The sequence below is a fragment of the Heterocephalus glaber genome, unplaced genomic scaffold (assembly GCF_053883595.1).
Source record: "Heterocephalus glaber isolate CG9 unplaced genomic scaffold, H.glaber_assembly_v1.0 deba00001610, whole genome shotgun sequence".
NCBI lineage: Eukaryota > Metazoa > Chordata > Mammalia > Rodentia > Bathyergidae > Heterocephalus > Heterocephalus glaber.
Window position 1 is genome coordinate 24,027,888 of NW_028258381.1, and position 24,377 is coordinate 24,052,264.

Consider the following 24,377-nt stretch of genomic DNA (forward strand, 5'->3'; position numbering starts at 1 on the left):
TGGGTTCTAAGCAAAGAAAGAGCTGAGATTTAGACTTGAGTGAGAGATGATGGGAAGTCTGGCCCATCACTGATATATACCTGTAATCCTAGCACTCTGGGAGGCTGAGACAGGAAGATCCCAAGTCTAAGCCCAGCCTAGGCAATTTAACGAGTTAGCGAGACCCTGTTGCAAATGATTAAAGAAAAAGGGCTGGGGATTTGGTTCTGTGTGAAGGCCCTGGGTTCAATTCCTAGTAACACACACACACACACACACACACACACACGTACACACGTGATGAGGCCCCAGTGAACCCCTGGGAATACAGTACAGTGAGGCAAACTTTGCCTGCCTCAGCCAGTTTCTCAGTATTCCCTAGGGGGCTTTTATAGACCCCCTGTACAAAGCTGCTTACCACTGTAGTAACAGCTCACATTTACTGAGTTCCATGTTTATGTTATTTAATCTTAACGGTACTGTGAAGTTAAGTACTAGCATTATCTCAATTGTGTAGTCATGGAAACAGACCAAGTCTATAGAGTTGAGGTACGAACCCAAGCAGCCTTAATGACTTGACTGTGCAATTATGTCAATACAATCTCTCGATGAAACTCCATTGTGGACCACCCGGATACAGACATGAGAAGGTAAGCATGGACCTGCGTTTCCACATGTGTTCACTGAGGGTGCTGAGAGCTGTCTGTCCTGCCAGTCTCTTGGATCGTTAATGAGATAGATCATGGGCTGGGAATTTAGCTCAGTGGTTTGGCTGCCTGCTGCGCAAGGACCAGAGTTCAATCCCCGGTACCAAAAAAAACCACACCTCAATGAGATAGATCATCATGGATTGTGAAAATGCTTTAGAATGTTCGTCACTCCGTCATGGAGTCCTCATAATTTAAAATATCTATCTATAATAGTTTAGATCGGGGCCGTGGATTTGGCTCAGCGGTTTCACCGCCTCCTGCGCAAGCGGAAGGATCTGAGTTCGATTCCCGACACCAAAAAAAAAAAGTTTAGATCTAAAAGGGGCCCCAAAATCTCATGTATATAGAGGTGAGGCTTTGAGAAGGTGTTTGGATCACTGGGCGCTATACTCATCAGTGGATTCATGCATTGGTGAGTTCTTGGCTGAATCTGCAGTTGGAAGGTGGGGCCTGTTTGGAGGTGGGCCACTGGGGGCGTTACCTGGATGGGTATATTTTTGTACCTGGCTTCTCCCTTCCCTCTTTCTGTTTCTGGGTTACCATGAGTTGAGCAGCTTTCCTCTCTCTGCCACACCTTTCTGCCATGTTGTTTCTGCCTTGGACCCAGCTAACCATGTACTGAATCCCCCAAAACTGCGAGCCAAATTGAACCTCTCCTCCTTTAAGTTGTGAGTGTCAGGTATTTCATCCCAGAGACAGGAAACTTAACACAGTATCAGAATACACTACTCATTTAGCCTCTGTAAAATGCATTACAAATAGTTTTCAGAAGCACAACGTTTTAAGAAAAAAAGTGATATTCTTTGTTATGCATAAATTCCATCCATGTATATCTACCAGTTCAGCGACATATTAGCAATAGGGAAGGGATGTCTATTAGACATTAGAATTGTGAAGGGACTTTATAGATAATTTATTTCAATTTACTCAGCCTATAGAAGGAGCACCATGACTTCCATAAAGTAACAGAAAATTAGCGACCCAGGACTAGAATCTAATTCTGTCAGTCTCTGTAGGGCAAATGATGCTGCTTCCTCACTCTGTTTTTTGTGTCAATTTGCTTCTCTATTTAACTCGTTCAGCTCATATTTCCTGAGCCCCACTGATGTATCAGGCACCATCCTAGGGACTTAGGATACAACCGGGAACCATAGTTGCAGCTTCTTGGCCTGAGTGGAGCTTACAGTCTACAAAGGAGATGATGGCAAATGGACAGTGAAGTAACCATGGGGACAGCATTTACAGAGAGCCAAACATTTGAGAGGAGAAGCATTTGGGGAGAAAGATTAAGAGTTTTAGACTGGAACTTCTTAGGTTTGGGGTGGCAGGAGAAATGTCCAGTAGGAGGCTGCAGAAGCAAGTCTGGGGCTTAGCACAGCAATGTAAGTTAGAATAGACCCCCAAGAGTGAATGGCACACTCGAGCAGACGAAGTCATGAAGAGGGTCAAGGAAAAGACAAGGTGGTCCCAGACCAAACTCTGAGAAACTCCAACATTTAGAAATTGAGCAGAGTACAGCTGCCAGAGGAGAATCTGAGAGCTAAGAAGGAAATCAGGAGAATGTGGAGCTCTGGAGCCCAGAAGGAGAGAGTATTCCCAGAAGGGAAAGCTAAGCTGTGTTGAATGCTGCAAAGATGGAGCGAGACTGTGCTGAGAAGTGTTCCCAGGAGGAAGTGACAAGGTTGTCACTGGTGGCTTTGTCCAGAGCATCTGCATTGAGAGCGAGGAGTCTGCTACAGTGGGCTGACCCAGAGTGGCCAAGGCTTTGGGAATCTCAGCTTAGAGGGATGGAGAAAGGTGGCTGCACTGGGGTTTTGGGTTTTGTTGGTTTGTTTTTGGTGTTGGTGCTGGGGATGGAACCCAGGGTCTTGTGCCGGCTAAGCAAGTGCTGTGTGGCAGAGCCACACCCCAGCCCAATAAGTGGTGTGTTTTTGTTTGTTTGTTTGTTTTGAGACAGGGTCTCACTATTAGTTCAGGCTGGTCTTGAACTCACTGTGTAGCCCAGGCCGGCCTGGAACTCTCGGCAGTCCTCCTGATTCAGCTTCCCAAGTGCTGGGATTACAGGCATGTGCCACCATGCCAGGTTTGTTTTTGTTTTTTTGAGCCAGGGGCTTGCTTTGTAGTTCAGGTTAGCCCTGAACTCACTATGTAGCCCAGGCCTTGAATTCTCGGTGATCATTCTGCCTCAGCCTCTTGAGTGCTGGGATTACAGGCGTGTGCCACCACACCAGGCTCCCAATATATGTTTTTTGATGGGAGCTACTGGAGCCTGTTTAGATGACAATGTGAAGGACAAAAGAAGAGAGAGGTGAAGTCCACAGGCAGGTAGGCTGTGGCCAGTAGACAAGTGGAAGACATAGCTCTGAGAGATCACTGGGACACTTCTTTACTTCTTTCTTTTTTCTTTTTTTTTTCCCCTTCTGTACTGGGGATTGAACTCAGGGCCTTCACACTGAACTACATCCTCAGCCCTTTTAAAATGTTTTAAGTTTACCTAAAATGTACCCATAAAATTCATTTTTAAAATAATAAATAAATAAATAAAATGTTTTAAATTTTGAGACAGGGTCTCACTAAGTCACTAAATTGCCTGGACAGGACTCAAATTCCTGATCCTCTCGCCTCAGCCTCCCAGAGTGCTGGGATTATAGGCATCCACCACCACAACTGGCAATTTACCTCTTCTTTCTCAGTCTTCTCCTTGGTCTCTTCTCCTCCTTGGGCACTTTGTGAACAGTTTTCCCAGGCTCCAGACCTCGGCCTTCTCTTCTCCCTCACCCTGTTATTCACGGGTGATTTCACCCACTGCTGTGACTGTCCCCCCCGACTGTGCTGTCAAAGCCCTCATCTCTTCCTGTGTCCAACTTCAGGCTGAAGATCTGCCTTGGGAAGCTGAGGGACAGTGTGTCCTGGCGTTGGCTCCCAGAGAGACCACTGTACACCTCTCTTCTCAGCTTGGTGTCCAGTGAGGTTGTGTTGTAACATCTGGGGAGGATTATGCCCCTGTCCCTACAGAGTTGATTGCAGTGACATGAAATCAGCCATGCAAAGAGCATTTATGTCATGGAAACCAGAAAATGCTTCTGATCAGAGCTTCCCCTCCCTGAAGTGCTGGGGGTTTGAACATTTACTGCACACTGCTGTTCACATACTCAACATATTCCAAATGAAATCAATCACTGTCCCCTGCCCCTCATTCTTTTCTTTTAATTTACATTTAAAAAAATTTTTTTGAAGCAGAACATTTATTGGTACATTTTAGATATACATAATGATAACACTCATCATTGGGAATTTGTACCTGTACATGATGTATCTTGCTTCTTTTTTTCCCATTCCCCCATCCCTTATAGCCTTCTTCCCCCCTTATATACAAAGCTTTGTTTCCATTTTTCCTTCTAGTTTCTCTTTTTTTTCCCTTGTCCCTTCCTTTCTTTCCCCCTCCTCCCTCCCTCATTCCCCTTCTCATTTGAACATTTTCTTCCCATTTCCCAATATCTTTTATACATTTTATTTCTTATTTCCACTTTGGGTTTCTCACACCAGAGAAACAGTGTGGTATTTAAACTTGTGTGTCTGGTTTATCTCCCTTATGATCTCAGGGCTGGGGATTTAGCTCAGTGGTGCCATGCCTGCCTCGAAAGCCCAACGTCCTGAGTTCAATCACTGGTACCACAAAAAACAAGCAAACATTGGGCTGGGGATTTAGCTCAGTGGTTTCGCCGCCTGCTGCGCAAGCACAAGGACCAGAGTTCGATCCCCGGTACCAAAAAAAAAACTAAAACAAGCAAACAAAAAAAGAGTATGATCTCAGGTATATCCATTCAGCTAGAAATGTCTCAAGCTTATCCTTCTTTATGGCAGAGTAGTACTCTATTGTATAAAAAACCACATCTTTATCCATTCATCAGTTGATGGGCATTTGGGCTGTTTCCAAGCTTTAGCTATTACAAACTGTGTTTCTATAAACATGGGTGCATATATATCGCTGTGGTAGGATGCTTTTAATTCTTACAGGAAGATACCAAGAAGGGGAATAGCTGGGTCAAATGGAACCTTTAGTTTTAGTTTTTTGAGGAATCTCCACACTGATTTCCACAGTGGTTGCACCAGGCTGTACTTCCAACCAATAGTCCCCGCCCCTCATTCTGCCGGGACCTACTCTCCCTGAATCTCTTCCATGGAAACAGCACCACCATCCACCCCGGAGCACTGCATGTTCTCATCCCCATACCCAAAGAACAGTGTGCTAGTGACAGTGTAAGCTGCAACAACAAACAGTTCCAAAAATTCAGTGACATAAGCAAAAACTACAAAATAGTTACTCCAGTACTATAGGAGCTTCTCTGCCATCTTCTTCATGTTGCTCCCACTTCTGTGTCCAACATGGTCCAGGCAGTACCCACTGTCGCATCTGAATCTCAGCCATTGGGAATGGTGGGTGGGAAGCCCTAGCTCTTTCCTGTTTAAGCACATCACTTACTCATGGTCAGAAGTTGGCCAGATACAAAGAAGGCTGGGCGATGTAGTCTCTAGCTATGTGTTCAGCTAGGATATTAATAAAAAGGGAGAGGGGCTGGGGATTTAGCTCAGTGGTTCTGCTGCCTGCCTCTCAAGGGCAAGGTCCCGAGTTCAGTCCCTGGTACCAAAAACAAAAAAAACTCCAAAAAAACCAACAATAAAAAAGGAGAGGGCTGGAGATGTAGCTCAGTGGTGCCTCACCTGCTTGGCAAGCACAAGGTCCTGAGTTTGATTTTTGGTACCAGAAAAAAAAAGAGTAGTGATGAATAAGGGAGATGGGTATTGGTGGGACACTGGGATTTTACATCATTGGTGGATACATCCTGTCAATGCTACCTCTTGAATATAGTGTGTAAATCCCTCCCTTCTACGGTATGCCAACTGTCATTACATTCATTCTTGCCTTGTTTTTTCTTTCTGCTACTAGGAATTGAGTCCAGGGCCTTTGCACTGAGCTATATAAGCAGCCAGCCTGCCCTTCTTTTCCTTCCTTCCTTCCTTCCTTCCTTCCTTCCTTCCTTCCTTCCTTTCTGTCTTCCCTCCTCTCCTTTCCCCTTCCCCTTCCCCTTCCTTCTTTCTTTCAAGCCTGCCAGGCAGGTGCTGTGCCATTGAGCTACATCCCCGGCCTGAGCCCTTCTTAATTTTATTTTGAGACTAATTCTTACTAAGGTGCCCAGGGTGAACTCAAACTTTGATCCTGGGGCCTCAGTCTTGCAGAGGGCTGGGATTACAGGTGTGTACCACCATGCCCAGATAGGATGATCCCTTTCTAATCAGTCTACCAAATAGCTGCCAAAGATATCCGTTGTTGTGGTTTGGATCCAAAAATGTCCCCCCAAAGTCTCACATTTGAAGGTTGGGCCTGGTCAGAAGGGGTGGGTCACTGAGGAGTGTGTGAACTGGAAGAGCGTGTGTGTGTATATATGTGTGTGTATATATAAATATATACCTTAAAAACAGAATATACTCTCAGAATATATATATTGGGGATTGAAACCAGGGCCTTCACTCTGACCTATATCCCCAGCTCTTTTAATTTTTAATTTGGAGACAGGGTCTTGCTAAGTCTTTAAATTGCCCAGGCTGGGCTGGCAATTGTGATCCTCCTGCCTCAGCTTCCCCAGTGCTGGGATTACAGGTGTGCACCACCATGCCTGGCTAGGAAGAGTATATTTTTGTCTCTGGCTCCTTGCTTCTCTCTGTCCTTCCCAGCCATCAGGCCATTCTGCCTGAGAGATGGCCACCACGGGCTGAATCCACTGAGACCAAGAGCCAAAATACACCTCTCCTCCTAAAATTGCAGGTGTCAGGTATTTTGTCTCAGCAACAGGAAAGTGACTAATGTATTCATCCAAAATGCAAATGACATTGAAGAATTATCCTGCCCAAGACCTCGAGGTAGTACTCTCATCCATGCCATGAGAAGAGTACAACATACCCTCATGACACACAGGCCAGGTCTTGTCCCCTCCTTTCCGAACCCTGTGCCCTCACTCCAACTGCACTTCCTTATGTGCCAGAAGAATTCCGGTCATTTTCTGGGCCTTAGTTTAAATATCACCTGCCCAACCACACTGCCAGGCTGGCTGAAATCCTAGGCTGTATTTCTGGACACTTGCACTGGGCCTGGGGCTCCCTGCATAGCCAGCCACTTGGTTCATCTGGTAGAATCTAGGGTGAGACCCTGTCCTTTCCAAGATGGGGTTGGAGGTGTCTGGCCTGGCTTCAGAGCCTCAGATATATCTGTATCTATATCTATGGGTAGATAGATAGATAGGTAGATAGATTTTTTTTTTTCTGCTACTTGGGATTGAACTCAGGACCTTGTGCTTTAGAGGCAGGCGTGGCGCCACTGAGCTAAATCCCCGGCCCACCTCAGACATCATTACCAGCTGCTGAGGTTTGGCCCTGCTGAATGTGGGCATGGGATGCAGAAGCCTCTAGATGACTTTCTTCTTTTTTATTTTTTTCCAGTACGGGGAATCAAACTCAGGACCTTGCACTTGCCAGGCAGGCATGGCACCACTGAGCTACATCCCAGCCCTAGGTGACTTTCTTGAATGAATTGTTTCATCATCTGTTTTCTTGGATGGACATTAATCTCTGAGAGTCACACCCAGGTATAGGAGCCATGTTATCTCTCCAATGCACTTTAGGCTTCTAGAAAACGTTTATTTATTTATTTATTTATTTATCTATTTATTTATTTAGGTACCGAGGGACCTCATACTTGCCAGGCAGGTGCTGTGCCACTGAGCTAAATCCCCAACCCTAGGAAACATTTATGGAATGAATCAAAGCATGACAGTACCTGCCCCAGGATCAGCACCTTCCCCATGCTTCCATTCAAATCTCAGCTGAGTGACCTTAGGTGAGTCATTGGTCCACTCCATGCCTCTGTTATTCCTGCATGACGGGAGTCTTGCAGAGTTGCTAGGAGGACTAAATGAACTAATCTTTATAAAGCATTAATAGCAATGTCTGGTGCATAATAGATATTTTGTGTCTGCTAAATAATAAATAGAGTTTTAGCTGTGCATGTTGGTGCACACCCGTAATCCTAGCACTCTGGAGGCTGAGGCAGGAGGATTTCTGCAAGTCTGAGGCCAGCCTGAGCTCCACTGTGAGTTCAAAACCAGCCTGAATTATATAGTGAGACCCTGTTTCAAAAAACCAAAAACAAAACAAAATAAAAACTTCAATCCAAGCCTGGGCAGCTTAGAGACTTAGCAAGACCCTGTCTCAAGATAAAAAATAAAAAAGGGGCTGCAGACATAGCTCATTGTGAAGGCTTTGGCTTCAGTCCCCAGTACCAGAAAAGAAAAAACTTTTGCAAGGGCTGAGGGTCCAGCTCAGTAGCAAAGTTGTATGCCTAGCATACCCAAGGCCCTGGGTTCCATCTCCAGCTCTTCAAAAAGAAAAAAAACACATAGTTCCCCACATGAACCAATTGGTCATTAGTTATTTTTTCAGTCTCATCTCGTGCTGGCCTTGGCCATCAGTTCACATCCAACTCTCCATCTAGCCATCTAGTAGGGCCTTACTACTTCCACATATTCTGGAAGTTTTCACATCTGTGGACTTTTCCAGCTGCTGTTCTCTGTGCAGATGATCTTTCCTGCTTTGGTTACCCGTGTGCCCCTTTCTCCTCCACAATGTAGCTCAAACTTCACTTTTAGAAAGTTTTTTTTTTTTAAGTTTTTTGAGACATGAGTCCAGGGCAGCCTTGAACTCACTATGTAGCACAGGCTGACCTCAAACTCGAGATCTTCCTGCCTCTGCCTCCCAAGTGCTGGGATTACAAGCATGTGCGACTGTGCCAAGCTTTACTTATAGAAATCTTCCAGGATTCTCAGAGACAGGTAGCATGTCCTTCTTCTGGGCCTCCATGTCCCTTCATTTTCAACTGTGTCTCTGAGCTCCCCTCTGCACCCAAACTCCTTGGTAGCAAGAATATATCTTATACACATCAGCATTCTCTTCCAGTGCTTGCCACATACAAGGCATAAAAGATGTTTGTTAGGCCCGGGGATTTAGCTCAGTGGCACCTAGCCTGCCTCGGAAGTGCAAGGCCCTGAGTTTGATCCCCAGTATCAAAAAACAGATGTTTGTTGAGTTGGCCATGGTGGTACATGCTTGCAATCCCAGCACTCTGGGAGGCTGAGGCAGGAGAATCACAAATTTGAACTCAGCCTAGGAAACTTAGTAAGACTGTCTCAAAATAAAAAAGGGCTGAGGCCCGGGGATTTAGCTCAGTGGTTCCACGGCCTGCCTCGCAAGCGTAAGAACCCAAGTTCGATCCCCAATACCAAAAAAAAAAAAATTAAAAAATTAAAAAATAAAAAGGCTGAGGATGTAGCTTAGTGTGAACACCCTGGATTGAATCCCCAGTACCAGGGGAAAAAAAAGTTTGTTGAGCTAATGAGGGAACAAATGAAATGTCTTAGTTACTTTACCTTAGCCACTTCCATAATACTTACATATTATGTCATAGCCTATGACAGATGAAAGTTGGCCACAGTTCATTAGGAGGCAAATGAAGTCTTGGACCCCACAAACTGTAGCTTTGCCTTCAGCCAATGAGAGGAAAATTACCTTCTCATTACCAGATAGATTGTGGCTTTTAATTTATGGATAGTAATAGTAAAGCCTGAAAAAACTCCTGAGTGGCAGTCTTGTGACCCAGTGTTGACTGAATAGTTCTGTGTGCCCAGCTCTCAGCCTGGCATTTGACTCTAGCACCTGATGAAGACATCACCACCAGCTTCCCTATGGATGGGGACAAGAAAGCTTGGACAGAAACACAGAGACGTTATAAAATCAGTCATATCTGAGCTGGCTGATGAGAGATGTGTCTCCGAGCCCAGTGGATTGTGTGACCCATGACAGGGCCCTACCTTTATCTGGGGAAACCCTTGTCAAACCTGGGGCTTGGATCCATGAAGAGTAAGGCCACTAGTTCTAATCAGACAAGTTTCTGAGGGAATGGGAATTGATGAGAGGACTTCAGAGAAAGAGAGGTCAATAATAGGAGAGGTGAAGGCCGTGAAGAGAATCACTTTCCCCTCCAGCAGTCCTTTGATGCTTGCTTCAGCATTGTGAAGGATGAAGAAGTGCGAGTTCTGAAAGATTAAGGGGCTCATCCAAGTCTCAATTTATAGAGGTCAATGACTTCCCAAAGGTCACCTGGGGAAATCTGAGGCTCCCAGCTCCACAGTCATCTCACTCCATCACTAGTATCTGGAGCCCTCTAGTCTGTGGAGACTGGGCATGACCCTGGCACACAAAATGCCATTTTCATGAGTGGAAAACCAATGGGCCAGCTCACCCCATCTGTCCCTTGATTGGGAAGGGTGTGGTCTCTGGGTAGCTGGTGAGCAGAGAACCTCCAGGGGCACATAGCTGTCACTCAGTACGCTCTTCCTGTGCCATCTCTGGACTCAATGCCCCTCCACCTCCAGGAAGTAGTGGGAGTGGGAGTGCTCCCCATCCACGCATGTATTTACATGTACATATGTCTACACTTGCACACATACACCAACACACATAAACACATACATATGGGCACACACCTACACACACATGCTCACAAACAGTCTCTCAGCTAACTCAGGCTGTCAAGAGCTGCTCCTTCACCTTTGCCATCAAAACTACCACACAAGCAGAGTTTGGTGGCACACACCTGTGATTCCAGCTAGCTGGGAGGCTGAGGCAGGAGGACTGGAAGTTCTAGGCCATTCTGTGCAACTTGTTGGCTTAGCGAGACCCTGTCTCAAAATTACAAATTTTGCACCACACTTGCCTGGAAAGAGCAAGATCCTGAGTTTGATCCTTAATACCAAAAAAATCAAAAACAAAAATAAAAATTTTGGCTGGGCATGGTGCCACACACCTCTAAGCCCAGCACTTAGGAGGCTGAGGTGGGAGGATCACTGCAAATTTGAGGCCAGCTTGGGTTACACAGTGAGTTCAAGGCCACCCTGAACTACATAGCAAGACCCTGTCTCCAAAAAATAAAATAAATGCAAATAAAATTTTTTCAGAAAGGGCTGGGAGTGTAACTCGTGTAGCATGCACTACAAGACCCTGGGCTCAACCCTCAGTACCTCAGAACAAAACAAAAGCAAAAACAAGAAACCACCATGCTGGTGATGCTAGGAGCCCAGAGGGACCTAGAAGACTACTAGGAAACTCACTTCTTGAACAATGCCTTTTTTAATGTCCTGGGAATTGGACCCAGGATTGCACTGAGGTACATCCCCAGCCCTTGTTCAACTTTTACTTTGAGACAAGGTCTTGCTAAGTTGCCCAGGCTGGACTCTAACTTGTGATCTTCCTGCCGCAGTCTTCCAGAGTGCTGAGGTTACAAGCATGTGCCACACACTGGGCTTTTTGAAGAAGAGAGGTATCTGAGTAGAGTGATGACACAAAAGACCAAAACTGGTTAGTTGAGTGGCTGTGTGTGGTGTGTGCGGATTGTGTACACATGTGTATGTGTAAGGCCGAGGCACTGGGGGTGGTCCAGGAAAAGAGGCCCATCAGAAGGACCAAGGTAGAAGGGTCAGGGAGAGATAGAGACACATCCCCTCCAAGCCCTCCTTCTTCCTTTTTCCCCATCTCTGTCCTAGTGATTTCCTGAGTGGTAGAACCTGGATCAGGAGCCTAACGATGACCCCATTTTAAAAACTAAAGCAGCTGGGCATGTTGGTGGAAGCCTGTAATCCCAGCACTCTGGGAGCCTGAGACAGGAGAATCACAAATTTGAGCCCAGCTTAGGAAAATTAGTGACTTTGTGAGACCTTACTTCAAAATAATATATATGTACTTAAAAAAAAAGTTTATTAAGTGAATACATAGCTACTGAAAATACAGTCCCTGACTTACGTGGGTGGGCTTACAATTTGACTTACTGATGGTGTGAAAGCATATTATATATGTATTTGTTGTTGTTGTTGTTGTTTTAATTAAGGAGCTGAGAGTGTAGCTCAGTAGGAAGGCCCTAGGTTCAATCTCCAGGACTGGAGGGGCGGGTAGCGGATGGGGGAGCCCTTCAGTCACCCTGCGGAGTCCTGGCCTCCGGATGAACAATCTCCGTCCTTTTCTTGCCTTCTCTCAGCCACCTATTCCCTAGGGCCAGTGTCTCAGGCCTCTGTCCGCCCTCCCCGCCGCCCAACGTGGAGGAGTCTGCCTCTTTAAAGCAGCGCCCCGGGCCGGGTTATTGTCTCGCCTGGCAGCCAATCGGTGGTGTGGCTGGGGGAGGGGAACCGGCCCTCTGATTGGCAGCCGCGCGCCCCGCCCCGCCCGGGATCCCGGGAGCTGTCCGGCCGCCTCGGTGCTGATCCCGTCGCCGCCCACGGCCACGAGCAGAGTCGAGAGGGCACTATGAGCGGGGGCGTCTACGGCGGAGGTGAGCCGGCCTCCGTCTTCTCGCTCCCGGCTCCCGCGGCCTCGCCCGCGGCCCTGAGCCCTGAACCCGCGCGACCCAAGCTGGGCACCCCGGGGCCTGTCACCTCCGCACTCGATTTCGGTCTCGTGTCTCCTCTGCCTTCGGTCTTCCCCCGACTCCCCGCATGTCCACCATTCAGTCCACCGCCGCCCGGCCCCGGGGCCCTTCCTGCCTGCCCGGACTGTGGCTTGGACTGGCCACCGGGTAGGAGGGAACTCTGGCGGCTCGACCTCCCACTCCCGGGATCCTGAACTCCAGGCCGAGCGCCCAGCTGCCCTGTCACTGTTGAAGGTGGAGACTGTGGCTGTGCCCCGAGCTCCCCTGGAAGCTGCCCGGGGAGAGTTGGGGGGCAGTCCCCTCACCCGCCTTCTCCCTGCACAGATGAAGTGGGGGCGCTGGTCTTTGACATTGGCTCCTTCTCCGTCCGCGCTGGGTACGCTGGGGAGGACTGCCCCAAGGTGAGCCTTCCAGACCCTTACCCAAATCCTAGGGGCGCTAGACTCCCGGCCAGGCTTACCACGACCCTGGGTTCTCACAACCCAGTACCAAAGCTCTGCTCAGGGGAACTGTGGGAGTGAACCCAGGGGCAGGCAGAGGGCCCAGCGCGGGACTGGACGGACAGGACTGGAGCAAGGTGATCCCGCCCCCGTCCATCCTTTCCATCCCCAGGCAGACTTCCCCACCACAGTGGGGCTGCTGGCCGCGGAGGAGGGAGGCGGGCTGGAGCTGGAGGGGGAGAAAGAGAAGAAAGGGAAGATCTTCCACATCGACACCAATGCTCTGCACGTGCCTCGGGACGGAGCCGAGGTCATGTCACCCCTCAAGAATGGCATGAGTAAGCCCCCTCCCGCTCCTGACATGGTCCCAAAGCCCACCCCTCACACTGAGGCTCCCTAGCAGCTGCCCACGCTCCAGGAGCCTTCTCACTGCTGCCCACAGCTGCCAGGTCCCCAGCCCGGGGTCCACCCCATTCCCGGGAGTGAGGGGCTTTTCGGATGGAACTGGGTTCACCCTCCCCTGGGCTCTCTTCCTTCCTGTCTCTGATCTCTGCCTGCTCACCTGCACCCTCCACACTGGCCTTTTGCCCCCAGTCGAGGACTGGGAGTGCTTCCGAGCCATCCTGGACCACACCTACAGCAGACATGTGAAGTCTGAGCCGAACCTGCACCCGGTGCTCATGTCAGAGGCCCCGGTGAGTGCCTGTCCCAACCACTCCTGCCCGGGGCCCCCACACATCCCTTCCACCTGCCAGTCACTTCACCTGCCTTTTCAGATTTTCCCTCCGACCCTTCACCTTCAACCACTTTCTTTCCTCCCTGAGTTAGTCTCCATCTCTCCTTCTCTCTTCCATCTCCATTTATTCCAATGCCATTCGGCCTCTTTTTTTTTTTTTTTTTAAACTGGGGATTGACTCCCAGGCTTTTGCACTGAGCTACACCTCCAGCCCATTTTTATTTTTTATTTTGAGATACAGTCTTGCTAAGTTGCCCAGGCTGGACTCTAACTTATAATCCTCCTGCCTCAGCCTCTCTGAGTGCTGGGATTCCAATGTGAGCCAGCATTCGTGGCTTCCCCACCATTTTTTTTTTTTTTTTTTTTTTTTTTTTTTTTTTGGTTCCTGGGATTGAATTTGGGACTTTATGCTTGCCAGGCAGGCAGTGGAACCACTGAGCTAAATCCCTAGCCCTTCCCCACCCTTTTCTGATCTTTTAATTTAAACTTTTTGGCTAATCTTTTATATTCACATAAAGAATCAATTTGCTTTATAAAGTATGTTAAGATAAAATCTTATAGTTCTTATCTTCTTTTTTTTTTGGTACTAGGGATTAAATTTGGGACCGTGCACTTGGGAGGCTGGCCCCGGAACCACTGAGCTAAATCCCCAGCCCAGTTCTTATCTTCTTTCTTCCATTTCTCTTTTCTAAAGTCAGCAGCTTTTCTCCTTTTTAGCTCAGTTTTTGTATATTTTCCTTTCATAAATCTGAATATCACAAATTCCTGTGTGGATTTTTTAAAATTTTAGGCATTACCTGTGAATTTCCTACTCTAGGAATGAACTCTACCAGACTACAGCACGCACATTTCTCATTCCCCACCTTTAAGTACCAGTTGGATTTTGGACTTTATTTTATTTTATTTTATTTTTGGTACCGGCGATGGAACTCGGGTCTTTGCGCTTGCGCAGCAGGAGCCGAAACCACTGAGCTAAATCCCCGCCCCTGCATTTTGGACTTTTAAAAAGATCAGCATGCTATCTTTTTATTACTATGTATGCTAATCAAAGCTGAGCCGGTCAGTAAACTATGGCTACTTTTTCTTTTCTGTGCAACTTTTTGTATTCCCTGGAACTGAAAATTGTCTTGGCTTTTGTTTTGCTTAGTTTTCTTCCTGCTTAATAATATGACCCTAAGTTATTCATCCTTATCTCTATATTTTCTCAAAGCATTAATTAGATTAGTTGTCCTATTAATTCCATCTTGAAGAAATCTCTCCAGAAGCTCTCAGCCTGTTTCACTTTGGACTAGTAACACTTCACCCCTGTCACCCTGACACTTTCCTCACCATCATCTTGGAGAATCCTTGCCCCTCTCCTCTATCAGGAAAGGCATGTTTGGTCCTCCACCACTCCTGTGTTGGAAGTTTCTTTCCTGTACTTCACTCCTTTTCTTGATTTACTCCTTTGTTTTTGTGGAGCAGATTTTCCAAGAATTGCCTTAGAAAGGTCATAGAGCCAGGTGTAGTGGCACACGCCTGTATCTCAGCACTTGGGAGGCTGAGGCAGGAGGATCACTGTGAGTTCAAGGCCAGCCTGAACTACATAGGGAGACCTTGTCTCCAAACAGACAGGCAGACAAACAAGTCATAGGAATCCAGATGAGGTGGTACATGCCTGTGATTTCAGCTACTCAGAAGGCTGAGGCAAAAAGATTTTTAGCTCAAGCCCAGCCTGAGCAACTGTAAAACCCTGTCTCAAAAAAACAAAAACAGGGGCTGGGGATTTAGCTCAGTGGTTCCGTCGCTTGCCTTGCAACCGCAAGGAGCCGAGTTCGATCCCCGGTACCAAAAAAACAAAACAAAACAAAAACAGGCACGAGTGAGCTACATCCCCAGCCCTCTTTCAGTTTCTTTATGTGACCCCTACAGACTTCCACCTAGCTTCCTCTTAAAGCTAAGTGATGGAACAGGGCAGTGTTCTCAGCATTCAGTATACAAGATATCACTTGATTATTTTGAACAACAAAGCTCTCGCTCCCAACTGTGTCAGGTGTCCTGCCAGTTCAGGGAAACTCAGTGTCACTTTCTCCAGAGAATAAATTTCCAGTCTTCAGGGGCTGCGGTAGGCAATAGCCCTGTGACCTGGAGCTAGGAAAAGAGTAGTGATCTAGTACTTGAATTGTTTCTAATGATCTTATTTCAGATTCCCTTCACCTCCATCTCCAGAGGTATCTGAAACTACCGATTGCAACCCAGGTTGTTGCTGGCTTTTTCCACTCCTGATTTAGGAGTCAGCATTGCAGAACCTATGTCCACACCACTCACCTCTCTTGATTTCCAACCTTCAACACATTGTTGCTGCTTTTCTTTTCTTATTATTCCTAATCTGAGAGACTCTCTCTTCCCCCACCACCACCCTCACTCCCCCACCCCCATATAATTCATAAATTAAGCAAGCTTTTTGGAGGGGATGAGGGATGGGAGGGTCAGGGCCTTTTTCACTGAGCTACATTCCCAGCCCTTTTAAAATTTTTAAAACAAGGTCTCAATAAATTGGCAAGTTGCCCGGGCTGGGCTCAAACTTGCAGTCTTCCTGCCTAGGTCTCCCAGAGTGTTGGGATCACAGGCATGCCCCACCACTCCCACTTTAATCTTTTAAATTTAACAATTCAGGCTGGAGTGTAGCTCAATGGTACATCATTTGCCTGCAGGCATGAGGCTTTAGATTCAATCCCCAGTATTACACAAAAAAAAGAAAGAAAGGAAAGAAAGAAAGAAAGAAAGAAAGAAAGAAAGAAAGAAAGAAAGAAAGAAAACCAGTTAACAATTCAGTGCCATTCACAATGTTTTGTAACCATGATGACTATCTATTCAAAACATTTCCATCTCCCCAAAACATTTCCATCTCCCCAAAGGAAAACCCATTTTCTGTTGAGCAATTTTTCACCACTCCCTGCTACTCCCAGCATTTGGCAACCATTGATTTGCTTTCTGATTCTGTGGATGTATCTGTTGTGAATCTTTCATATAATTAAGATCATAAAATGTGTGAGTTTTTGTATGTTCTCTGTGTGTGTGTGTTGGGGTTCACTACATTGCTAAGTTACCCAGGCTGGGCTCAAACTTGTGGTCTTCCTGCCTCAGCCTCCCAGAGCACTGGGATTACAGAAATATGTTTACTTTTTTGAGGAATCAGTAACTGTTTTCTGCAGTGGTTGAACCATTTTGCTTTCCCACCAGCAATGTAAGAGAATTTCGATTTCTCCACATTCTTGTCAACAGTTATTCTTTTGTGTTTCAGTTATGATTACCACTCCATTGGGAATGAAGTGATACCTCATTATGCTGTTGAGTTGCATTTCCCTAATGACTAACAATGTTTGATTTTCATTTCCCCCACGGTGCATCTTCTCAGGTTTTTGTTGGCTTTTGTGGGTCTATATCTTTTTAAATTGCCCATTTATTATAGTTTTGCTGGGGTTTGGAGGAGGCAATACAATTAAGTATTTGTATTCAATCTACCATTATTATCCAGAAATCCTCTTCCCCAGCCTTTTTGCTTCTGAGATGAGCAGAAAGGGAAAGAGGGAGAAACAGGGGTCTGGTCGGAGCCTGGGGCGTGTACTGTACAACCAGGAGCATGAAGCCAGGTATTGAAGACTATGACTCCAGATAGTTCTGTCAAGAGCTTTCTGTGTGACCTGGGCCAAGTCACTACCCCTCTCTGAATTTTATTTCCTTCAATTATGTTTGGCCTGTGATCTTTAAAATTTTTTACATTTTCCCCATTGTAAAGGTCTATAAGAGGCCTCGCCTTTTCCTCCAGTAAAAGTTATGTCTGTATGTACTGGTATGTATCTACAGTGGATCCTTCACTTATGAACTCAATTCGTTCTCAAGGGGTGGTTGTACTCAAGTTGATCAGGCTCCTCTACACAGCCTTCAGAATCTCTCTCCTGTATAATTTTAGGCCACACTTTCCTCCAGCCAGATCTCAGTGTCTTTAGACATTGGCCAAGGATTTCTCAATTAACCCCACTCAGGAAAGGATGTTGTAATGTTCCTTCTAGAACTCTTTAACGGTTAAATCTGTACCTGAGACCATCTGGAAGCACAAGTGGCCAGCATTCAGGTCATAACTCAGTATTTTGGTCATAAGTTAAAACTAAAATTTTGGCTGTCACCCAAGTTGTTTGTATGTCAAGCTGGTCATAACTCAAGGGTCTGCCGTATGCATGAGCATGTGTGTTTTTTCTTGTGTGTGTGTATGTGAATGTAAGCGTGAGTGTATGTGTGCACATAGAGGCCCCCAACTCTGCACCCCTGCATTCTCTCTGCAGTGGAACACGCGGGCCAAACGGGAAAAGCTGACAGAGCTGATGTTCGAACAGTACAACATCCCTGCCTTCTTCTTGTGCAAGACTGCCGTCCTCACGGCGTATCCTTTGCCCCGAGCTCTCAGCCTGGGTGGGAGCCCTGTTGGGGCTGCGTGGGGGGCTGAGATAGAGGCTCTCTTACCCCCACAGTGCAGAAGGCCCAGGCTTGAGTGCCTGGCTCCCTGCCGGCTAAGCAGAGAGAGTTGGGGCAAGAGCTGGGGCCCCACAGCAGGGGCCGGGGCTGGAGGGGGAGCGGGTCTGACACTGAGGTGCTTCCTTCCCAAATAGCCATACGCATTGTGTTGTTTCAGGACGTGCTTTGTGTTGAACCCTATGCCAGGCACTGAGATGATGAGGACCCTATAGGACAGAGAACCAGGAATAAAGACAGGCTGGGAGTTCAGTGGGGACTGGGGAGAAGTGGCTGAGGTCCCAGGAGCCCGTCTCTGTCTCCAGAGGATGGATCATAAACCAAAGGAGACTTGCAGGTGGGGGTTGGGGGTGCTGGATCTTGGGAGAACAGAGAGGGACCAGGCCAGGCCCAGGTCCCAATCCCCTCCCTAGCTGCTGCTTTTTCTTTGACCCAGCCTGTGCCAGCTTTGCAAATGGACGCTCCACAGGCCTCGTGCTGGACAGTGGGGCCACCCACACCACAGCCATTCCAGTGCACGATGGCTACGTCCTCCAGCAAGGTGGGGCTCTCAGCAGGGGTCAGGGCTGCCCAGAGAAGTCCAGGCCCTGATACTGCCGCCCCTTCCAGGCATTGTCAAGTCACCCCTGGCAGGGGATTTCATCTCCATGCAGTGCCGGGAGCTCTTCCAGGAAATGGCTATTGACATCATCCCCCCTTACATGATCGCAGCCAAGGTGGGGTCTCTGGGGAGCCCGGGGCCGCTACCATAGAGTCCTGAGGACCTGCCCTACACCTGTCAGCCCACTGACCCATGAGTCAACAGAGCAGAGAGCAGCAGGACCCCCAGAAGATTAAGGGCCCAGTTCCTCATTTTACAACCCAGGCCTCAGAGATCCAGACAAGATGACGGACATGGCCGAGGTCATGCAATCATCAGCTGGCAGAAGGATGTGTGAGGGCCTGAGTAGTGGCTCCCAATAGACCCAAGCACAAATTCTGCCTCTGCCACTAAGAGCTGAGAGACTCAGAGCGTGATACTAGAGCCTCAGTTTCCTCTACTGTAAAGTAGAGCAACAGTGGGGAGTGACACTGCACACAGAAGGTCACCCCAATTCCCTCCAGAGATGTGGCCCAGCAAAAGGCCTGTCCTACATGTCCTTGGCTTTCTCTGATCACCCGTATCCTGGTGAGTTCAGTGCACATGAGGACAGGGTTGTCCTGGGAAGGGTGGGAAGCCCCTCTTCCAAGCAGCAGAGCAAAGCCCACTCCCAACCCCAAGCAAGTGCTAGATGCAGGTGCAGCCACACAGGGAAGTTGCAGCTGGGAAGCATGCTCAGAGGCCTGCCTCCACAGGAGCCGGTACGGGAGGGTGCACCCCCAAACTGGAAGAAGAAGGAGAAGCTACCCCAAGTCTCCAAGTCCTGGCATAACTACATGTGCAATGTGAGCCACTGGAGTAGGTTCTCTGAAACAGCTCCCCTCCCCAGCTCTTGGTCCCTTGCCAAGTTGGGGGAGGAGTGGAGTCCCTGGAGGGGGCAGAGGGATTCAAGGTGGGGTGCTCCAGAGGGACCTAGGCCCTCACTCCTCCCTGGTTCTCAGGAGGTGATCCAGGACTTCCAGGCCTCGGTGCTACAGGTCTCGGATTCCCCCTATGATGAGCAGTGAGTGGGGCCCCCAGTGCTGGGGGAGGGGGGCAGCAGAACTGGGGCTCCGGGGGACCTTTGGCACTGCCCACCTGGTGGTCCTCCATGAGCACTCCAGGCAGAGACTTGCTGCTTCCTGGGCAGGGTGGCCGCGCAGATGCCCACAGTGCACTACGAGATGCCCAATGGCTACAACACAGACTATGGAGCCGAGCGACTCCGTATCCCTGAGGGCCTATTCGATCCCTCCAACGTCAAGGTCTGGTTGCCTGGTATTGGGGTGTGAATGGCTAGACCCCTGGATCCTGGGGTGTGGGAGAGGCTGGGCAGGATTGCAAGGGTCTGGGGAGAGGGGCCAGAGGCCCCAAAGCCCAGGTCGCCTTTGTCCACAGGGCCTGTCAGGAAATACCATGTTGGGCGTGGGCCACGTGGTGACCACCAGCATCGGCATGTGTGACATCGACATTCGCCCTGTGAGGCTTGGGCTGAAGGGGCCCAGGAAGACTGGGGAGGCAGGGAGGGTGGTGCCCTGCAGGCTTACTCCTCTTCCCTGCTCTCAGGGCCTGTATGGTAGTGTCATTGTCACCGGTGGGAACACACTGCTGCAGGGCTTCACGGACAGGCTCAATCGAGAGCTATCCCAGAAGACCCCACCGGTAGGAGCCCACCCCTTGCCCAGGGCCCAGGGCTCAGGCCTTCAGGACCAAGCATGTAGTGCTCAGACCTCCACCCCTGTGGCTTCCTCCCACCTCCTGAGCCCTGTCCCTTCCAGAACCAACATGTCTGCTTCCCCCAGCAACTTTCTCCCCGCAGAGCATGCGGCTGAAGCTTATTGCCAGCAACAGCACCATGGAGCGCAAGTTCAGCCCCTGGATTGGGGGCTCCATCTTGGCCTCACTGGTGAGAGGGAAGGGGCGTGATCCAGTGGGAATGTGGGGAAGGGGACTCAGACAGCCCCACCGCCTTGGCCACCCATCCATTCATTTAGCAAACATTTATTTCTGAGATAGAGCAGTCTGTGATTGATCTCAGAAGCTGGAATGCTATCAGGACACAGATCAGGGAGCAGAGGGAGAGGAAGCTGGAGAGATTGGTTGTGCAGAGCTTGTGATGATGAGATATCCCCTGGCCCCACGGAGCAGAGGGGACCCCTGGAGGTGGGGCCCAGGGAGCGCTGCAATTCGGGTCGGCATGTTTGGGATCCGAGTGGGGCTGGGACCAAGGGGCCCATGCAGGGAGACTCTCTCCATTGTCCCGGAGTCGCTGAGTGGGTAGCAGTGGGTGCGTGAAGAGGGACGGGAACCTGAAAGAGGAGGCAGGTGGGTTGGTTCTGGGCCAGGAGGCGGTGAGTTCAGTCTGGACCAGCTGCTGGAGTAGAGGGCAGATGTTGAGCAGGGGCCTGGAGGTACACACTAGTCCCACACAGAGGAGACAGCAGGACCATGTCAGGACAGGGACATCCACTGCAAGCACGTCCCAAGGAGACAGGAAGGAGGGTAAAAACACAGAGGCTAACAGTACAAACTTAGCTCTAGGCTGGATCATGTTAGCCACACAGTCATTAAGGGCTTTCTCTGTGGTTGGAATGAGCAGAGCCTGACGCAGTCCCTGCCTTTATGACAGTCAAAAGCTGAGACAAGTGAACAGAAAGTCCCCAGAAAGTGTTCAGGGAGCATCTGATGCATCTTGGGCGGTTTTTTGTTTTTGTTTTAGGTTTGGGAGATTAAACCCAAGGCCTTCACACAGAGCTACATCCCTTGTCCTTTTTATTTTCTATTTTAAGACACATCTCACTAAATTGCCCACATTGGACGGGAACATGAAATCCTCCTGTCTCACCCTCCCAGATTGCTGAGTTTACAGGTGTGCACCACCACGCCTAGTTCATTTTGAGGGCCTTATGAGGCATCAAAACTGACATGGGAGGCCGGGAATTTAGCTCAGTGGCACTGCGCCTGCCTCGAAAGCACAAGGTCCTGAGTTCAATCCCTGGTACCAAAACAAATAAATAAGAAACTGACAAGGGAGCAGGCATAGTGGTGGACACCTGTAATCCTAGCACTCAGGAGGCTGAGGCAGGAGGATCACCACAAGTTGGCCAGTTTGGGCTACACAGTGAGTTCAAGTTTCAAAACCAGCCTGAATTACATAATGAGACTCTGTCTCACAAAACGAAAACAAACAAACAAAAAAACTGATACAGGAAGAGGAAGGACTTGGGGCAAAGAGAAAAAGGGTACTCAGGCTGTGGGGAGAATAAGACAAGGCCCAAAGACTGATGCAGTCAGATCTGGGTTTTAGGGACCCACGTGGGCTGCAGGCTGGTGAGGGAAGAGAAGGGGGCAGACAGAAGGCAGGGACAGGGCCCCTGGATGTAGCAGGGGTGTGGCTATCGGCCAGTGGCATTAGGCTTACCCAGAGGCTCATGGGCAGGAGGTCAAGACTGTTGGCATGCAAGAGGATGAGGGCAGCACTAGCAGAAATCAGCTGTCTAACAGGAAGGCAATGCAAGTCCCACACTTAATTTTAAATTTCCTTGTAGCCATATTTAAAGAGAGTACAAAGAAACGGGTGAACTAAATTGTTAAGAACATACATTAGCCGGCTAGGGTGGCACACACCTGTCATCCCAGCATTTGGAAGGCTGAGGCAGGAGGATCACCACTAGTTTAAAGCCAGCTTGGGTTACAGAAGGAGTTTAAGACCAGCTTGAACTACATAGCAAGAGCTTATCTCAAAAAAACAAACAACTAAAAATAGAACACTTTATAACTAGGTTTGGTGGGGCATACCTGTAACCTCAGCACCTGGGAGGCTGAGGTAGGAAGATTACAGGTTTGAGGCCAGCCTGGGGTATTTAGTAAATTGAAGACAAGCCTGGAGGCAGGCAAGGTAGCACACTCCTGTGGTCCTAGCCTCAGGAGGCTGAGGCAAGAGGATCTCCATGAACTTGAGGCTAGCCTGGGCCACATAATGAGTTCAAAGCCAGCCTAAACCACATAATGAGACCCTACCTCAAAAACAAAAAAACCAACCCCCACCCCACCCCCCGCCAAAGAAGACAAGCCTGGACTACACAGCAAGACCCTGTCTCAAAAAACAAAAACAAAGGACCTGAGTTAGACTCCTGGTACCAAAAAAACCCAGAACAGAATATACTTTTTTGTTTGTTTATTTGTTAGTTTTGTTTTCGAACCGGAGATCGAACTCAGGACCTCGCACTTGTGAGGCAGGCAGTGGCACCACTGAGCTAAATATTCAGCCCAGAATATAATTTATTTAATCCAATATATCCCAAATATTACTATTTCAGGCCAGGGATTTAACTCTGGTTTTGCCACCTGCTGCACAAGCGCAAGGACCCGAGTTTGATCCCCGGTACCAAACCAAGCCAAACAAAACAAAATACTATTTCAATGTGATCTGTGTAAAAAATTCTTTTTAGTTTTTTTTTTTGTGGGTTTTTTGTTATCGAGACAGAGTCTTGCTTTGTAGTCCAGGCTGGTCTTGAACTATGTATCCCAGGCTGGCCTCAAACTCTCCTTGATCCTCCTGCCTCAGCCCCCTGAGTGTTGAGATTATAGGCGTGCATCACCACTGGCTGAAAAATTTTGAGTGAGATATTTTACATTCTTTTTCTATACTTAGTCATCAAAACCCAGCATGTTTTCCACATAGAGCACATCTCCATGTGGACTGTCCACATTTCAAGTACTCAATGGCCACATGAGGCCAGTGGCCACTGAGTTGGGCAGCCTAGGCTTAGAGGGTGAGAAAGATCACAGAAGAGGCAGGCTTGGGGAAGCCTGGGGAAGATGTGAACTCAAGACATGTTGAGTTTGAGGTCCAGAGGGATGGGGGCCCAGTTCCTAGAGATAGCTGGGTGTTTGGGTCTGGAACAAGAGGCTAGGAAGGGTGGGGTGAATGAGCCTGCCCAGGAAGGCTGCTCTGTGTGCCCAAGAGAGAAACGGACAGGAACCCTCAGGAGGAGCACAGCAGCCACCCAAGAGAAGTGACAGTGTGAGGCCCCTAGTGCTGGACACTTCAAGGGACAGGTTTCTGTAGGGGCGGTGGCAGTGGGGTGCCGGGGTCCGAAGACAGAAGTTGGGTGTGTCACATGCTGTGTGTGGGGGTGTGTCCCTTGATGGAGGGAGAAAAGACCGGTGGAGAGGAAAGTATGCGTTGGGGGGGGGTGCTGTTGAGTGTTGGGGTTCATGGGGGATATAGCTGGCCGGCCTGGCCTGGGCTATAAGTGCCACCATCCAGTCAGGAACAGCGCCAGCCCAGGGAAGAGAGGTGCCCGATAAATGCTTGTTGAATGAATGGCCTTGGTCTGTAGGAAGCAGGTATTCACCCTCTTAGTGTGGAGAGAGACGGCAGGCGCAGGAGGGAGGGTGAGGCCAGGAGGAGGGAGGGCTTCCACAGGGCCACCTTCGACCCTGCCCGCAGGGCCATCCTGACCTCAGACATGGCCCCTTCCCTTCCCAGGGCACTTTCCAGCAGATGTGGATCTCCAAGCAGGAATACGAGGAAGGCGGGAAGCAGTGCGTGGAGCGGAAGTGCCCCTGAGGACGGCCCCGCCCACACAGGCGCCCACCCGCAGCGCAGCGCTGGGGAGCCCGGGTCAGAGAGGGCTGTTTCCCCACCAGGACTCCAAGAGCGCAGATCTAAGCCCCCCAAACTCCCATCCTCACACCGACCCCTGCTCTTCCCCTCTTGTCCTCTTAGATTGTGATGTTTCTGAGTTGAAAGAAGTAAAAATGTTTTAAGAAAAACGAAGTCTGGTCTCCTGGGGGGCACGTGGGACCTAGAGGAAGGCGAGGGAAGGGCTGCACCTACATTCATGCCCGATTC

At 48.9% G+C, this 24,377-nt stretch overlaps 1 protein-coding gene across 4 annotated transcripts; it reads left to right on the plus strand.

The window, feature by feature from the left end:
* Actl6b (actin like 6B) lies at window positions 1-24,298 on the plus strand. Of its 4 annotated transcripts, none has more exons than XR_002393271.2 (14): window positions 11,963-12,117; window positions 12,538-12,614; window positions 12,826-12,991; window positions 13,248-13,348; window positions 17,712-17,809; window positions 18,345-18,439; window positions 18,508-18,614; window positions 19,234-19,323; window positions 19,480-19,541; window positions 19,668-19,782; window positions 19,916-19,996; window positions 20,084-20,179; window positions 20,296-20,423; window positions 24,012-24,298. XR_002393271.2 is itself a non-coding variant. In XM_004840179.3 (14 exons), the coding sequence occupies exons 1-14, from the start codon at window positions 12,093-12,095 to the stop codon at window positions 24,090-24,092; spliced, it is 1,281 nt and encodes a 426-aa protein (XP_004840236.1). In that variant the 5' UTR covers window positions 11,963-12,092; the 3' UTR covers window positions 24,093-24,298. The 4 variants fall into 4 exon arrangements, 3 of the variants coding, with proteins under 3 accessions (XP_087052498.1, XP_004840236.1, XP_087052497.1); XM_004840179.3 differs by having other exon boundaries at window positions 20,337-20,423; XM_087196371.1 differs by having other exon boundaries at window positions 19,916-20,179; window positions 20,337-20,423.
* The last annotated feature ends 79 nt before the right edge of the window (window positions 24,299-24,377 follow it).

What these genes read in the sequence shown, in the direction of transcription:
- Actl6b (XM_087196371.1), top strand. Translation starts at nt 12,093, where the DNA reads ATGAGCGGGGGCGTCTACGGCGGAG. An exon ending in TGGCTACGTCCTCCAGCAAG is followed by an intron (nt 18,440 to 18,507) that starts GTGGGGCTCTCA and finishes CGCCCCTTCCAG; the next exon opens with GCATTGTCAAGTCACCCCTG. An exon ending in TCGATCCCTCCAACGTCAAG is followed by an intron (nt 19,783 to 19,915) that starts GTCTGGTTGCCT and finishes CTTTGTCCACAG; the next exon opens with GGCCTGTCAGGAAATACCAT.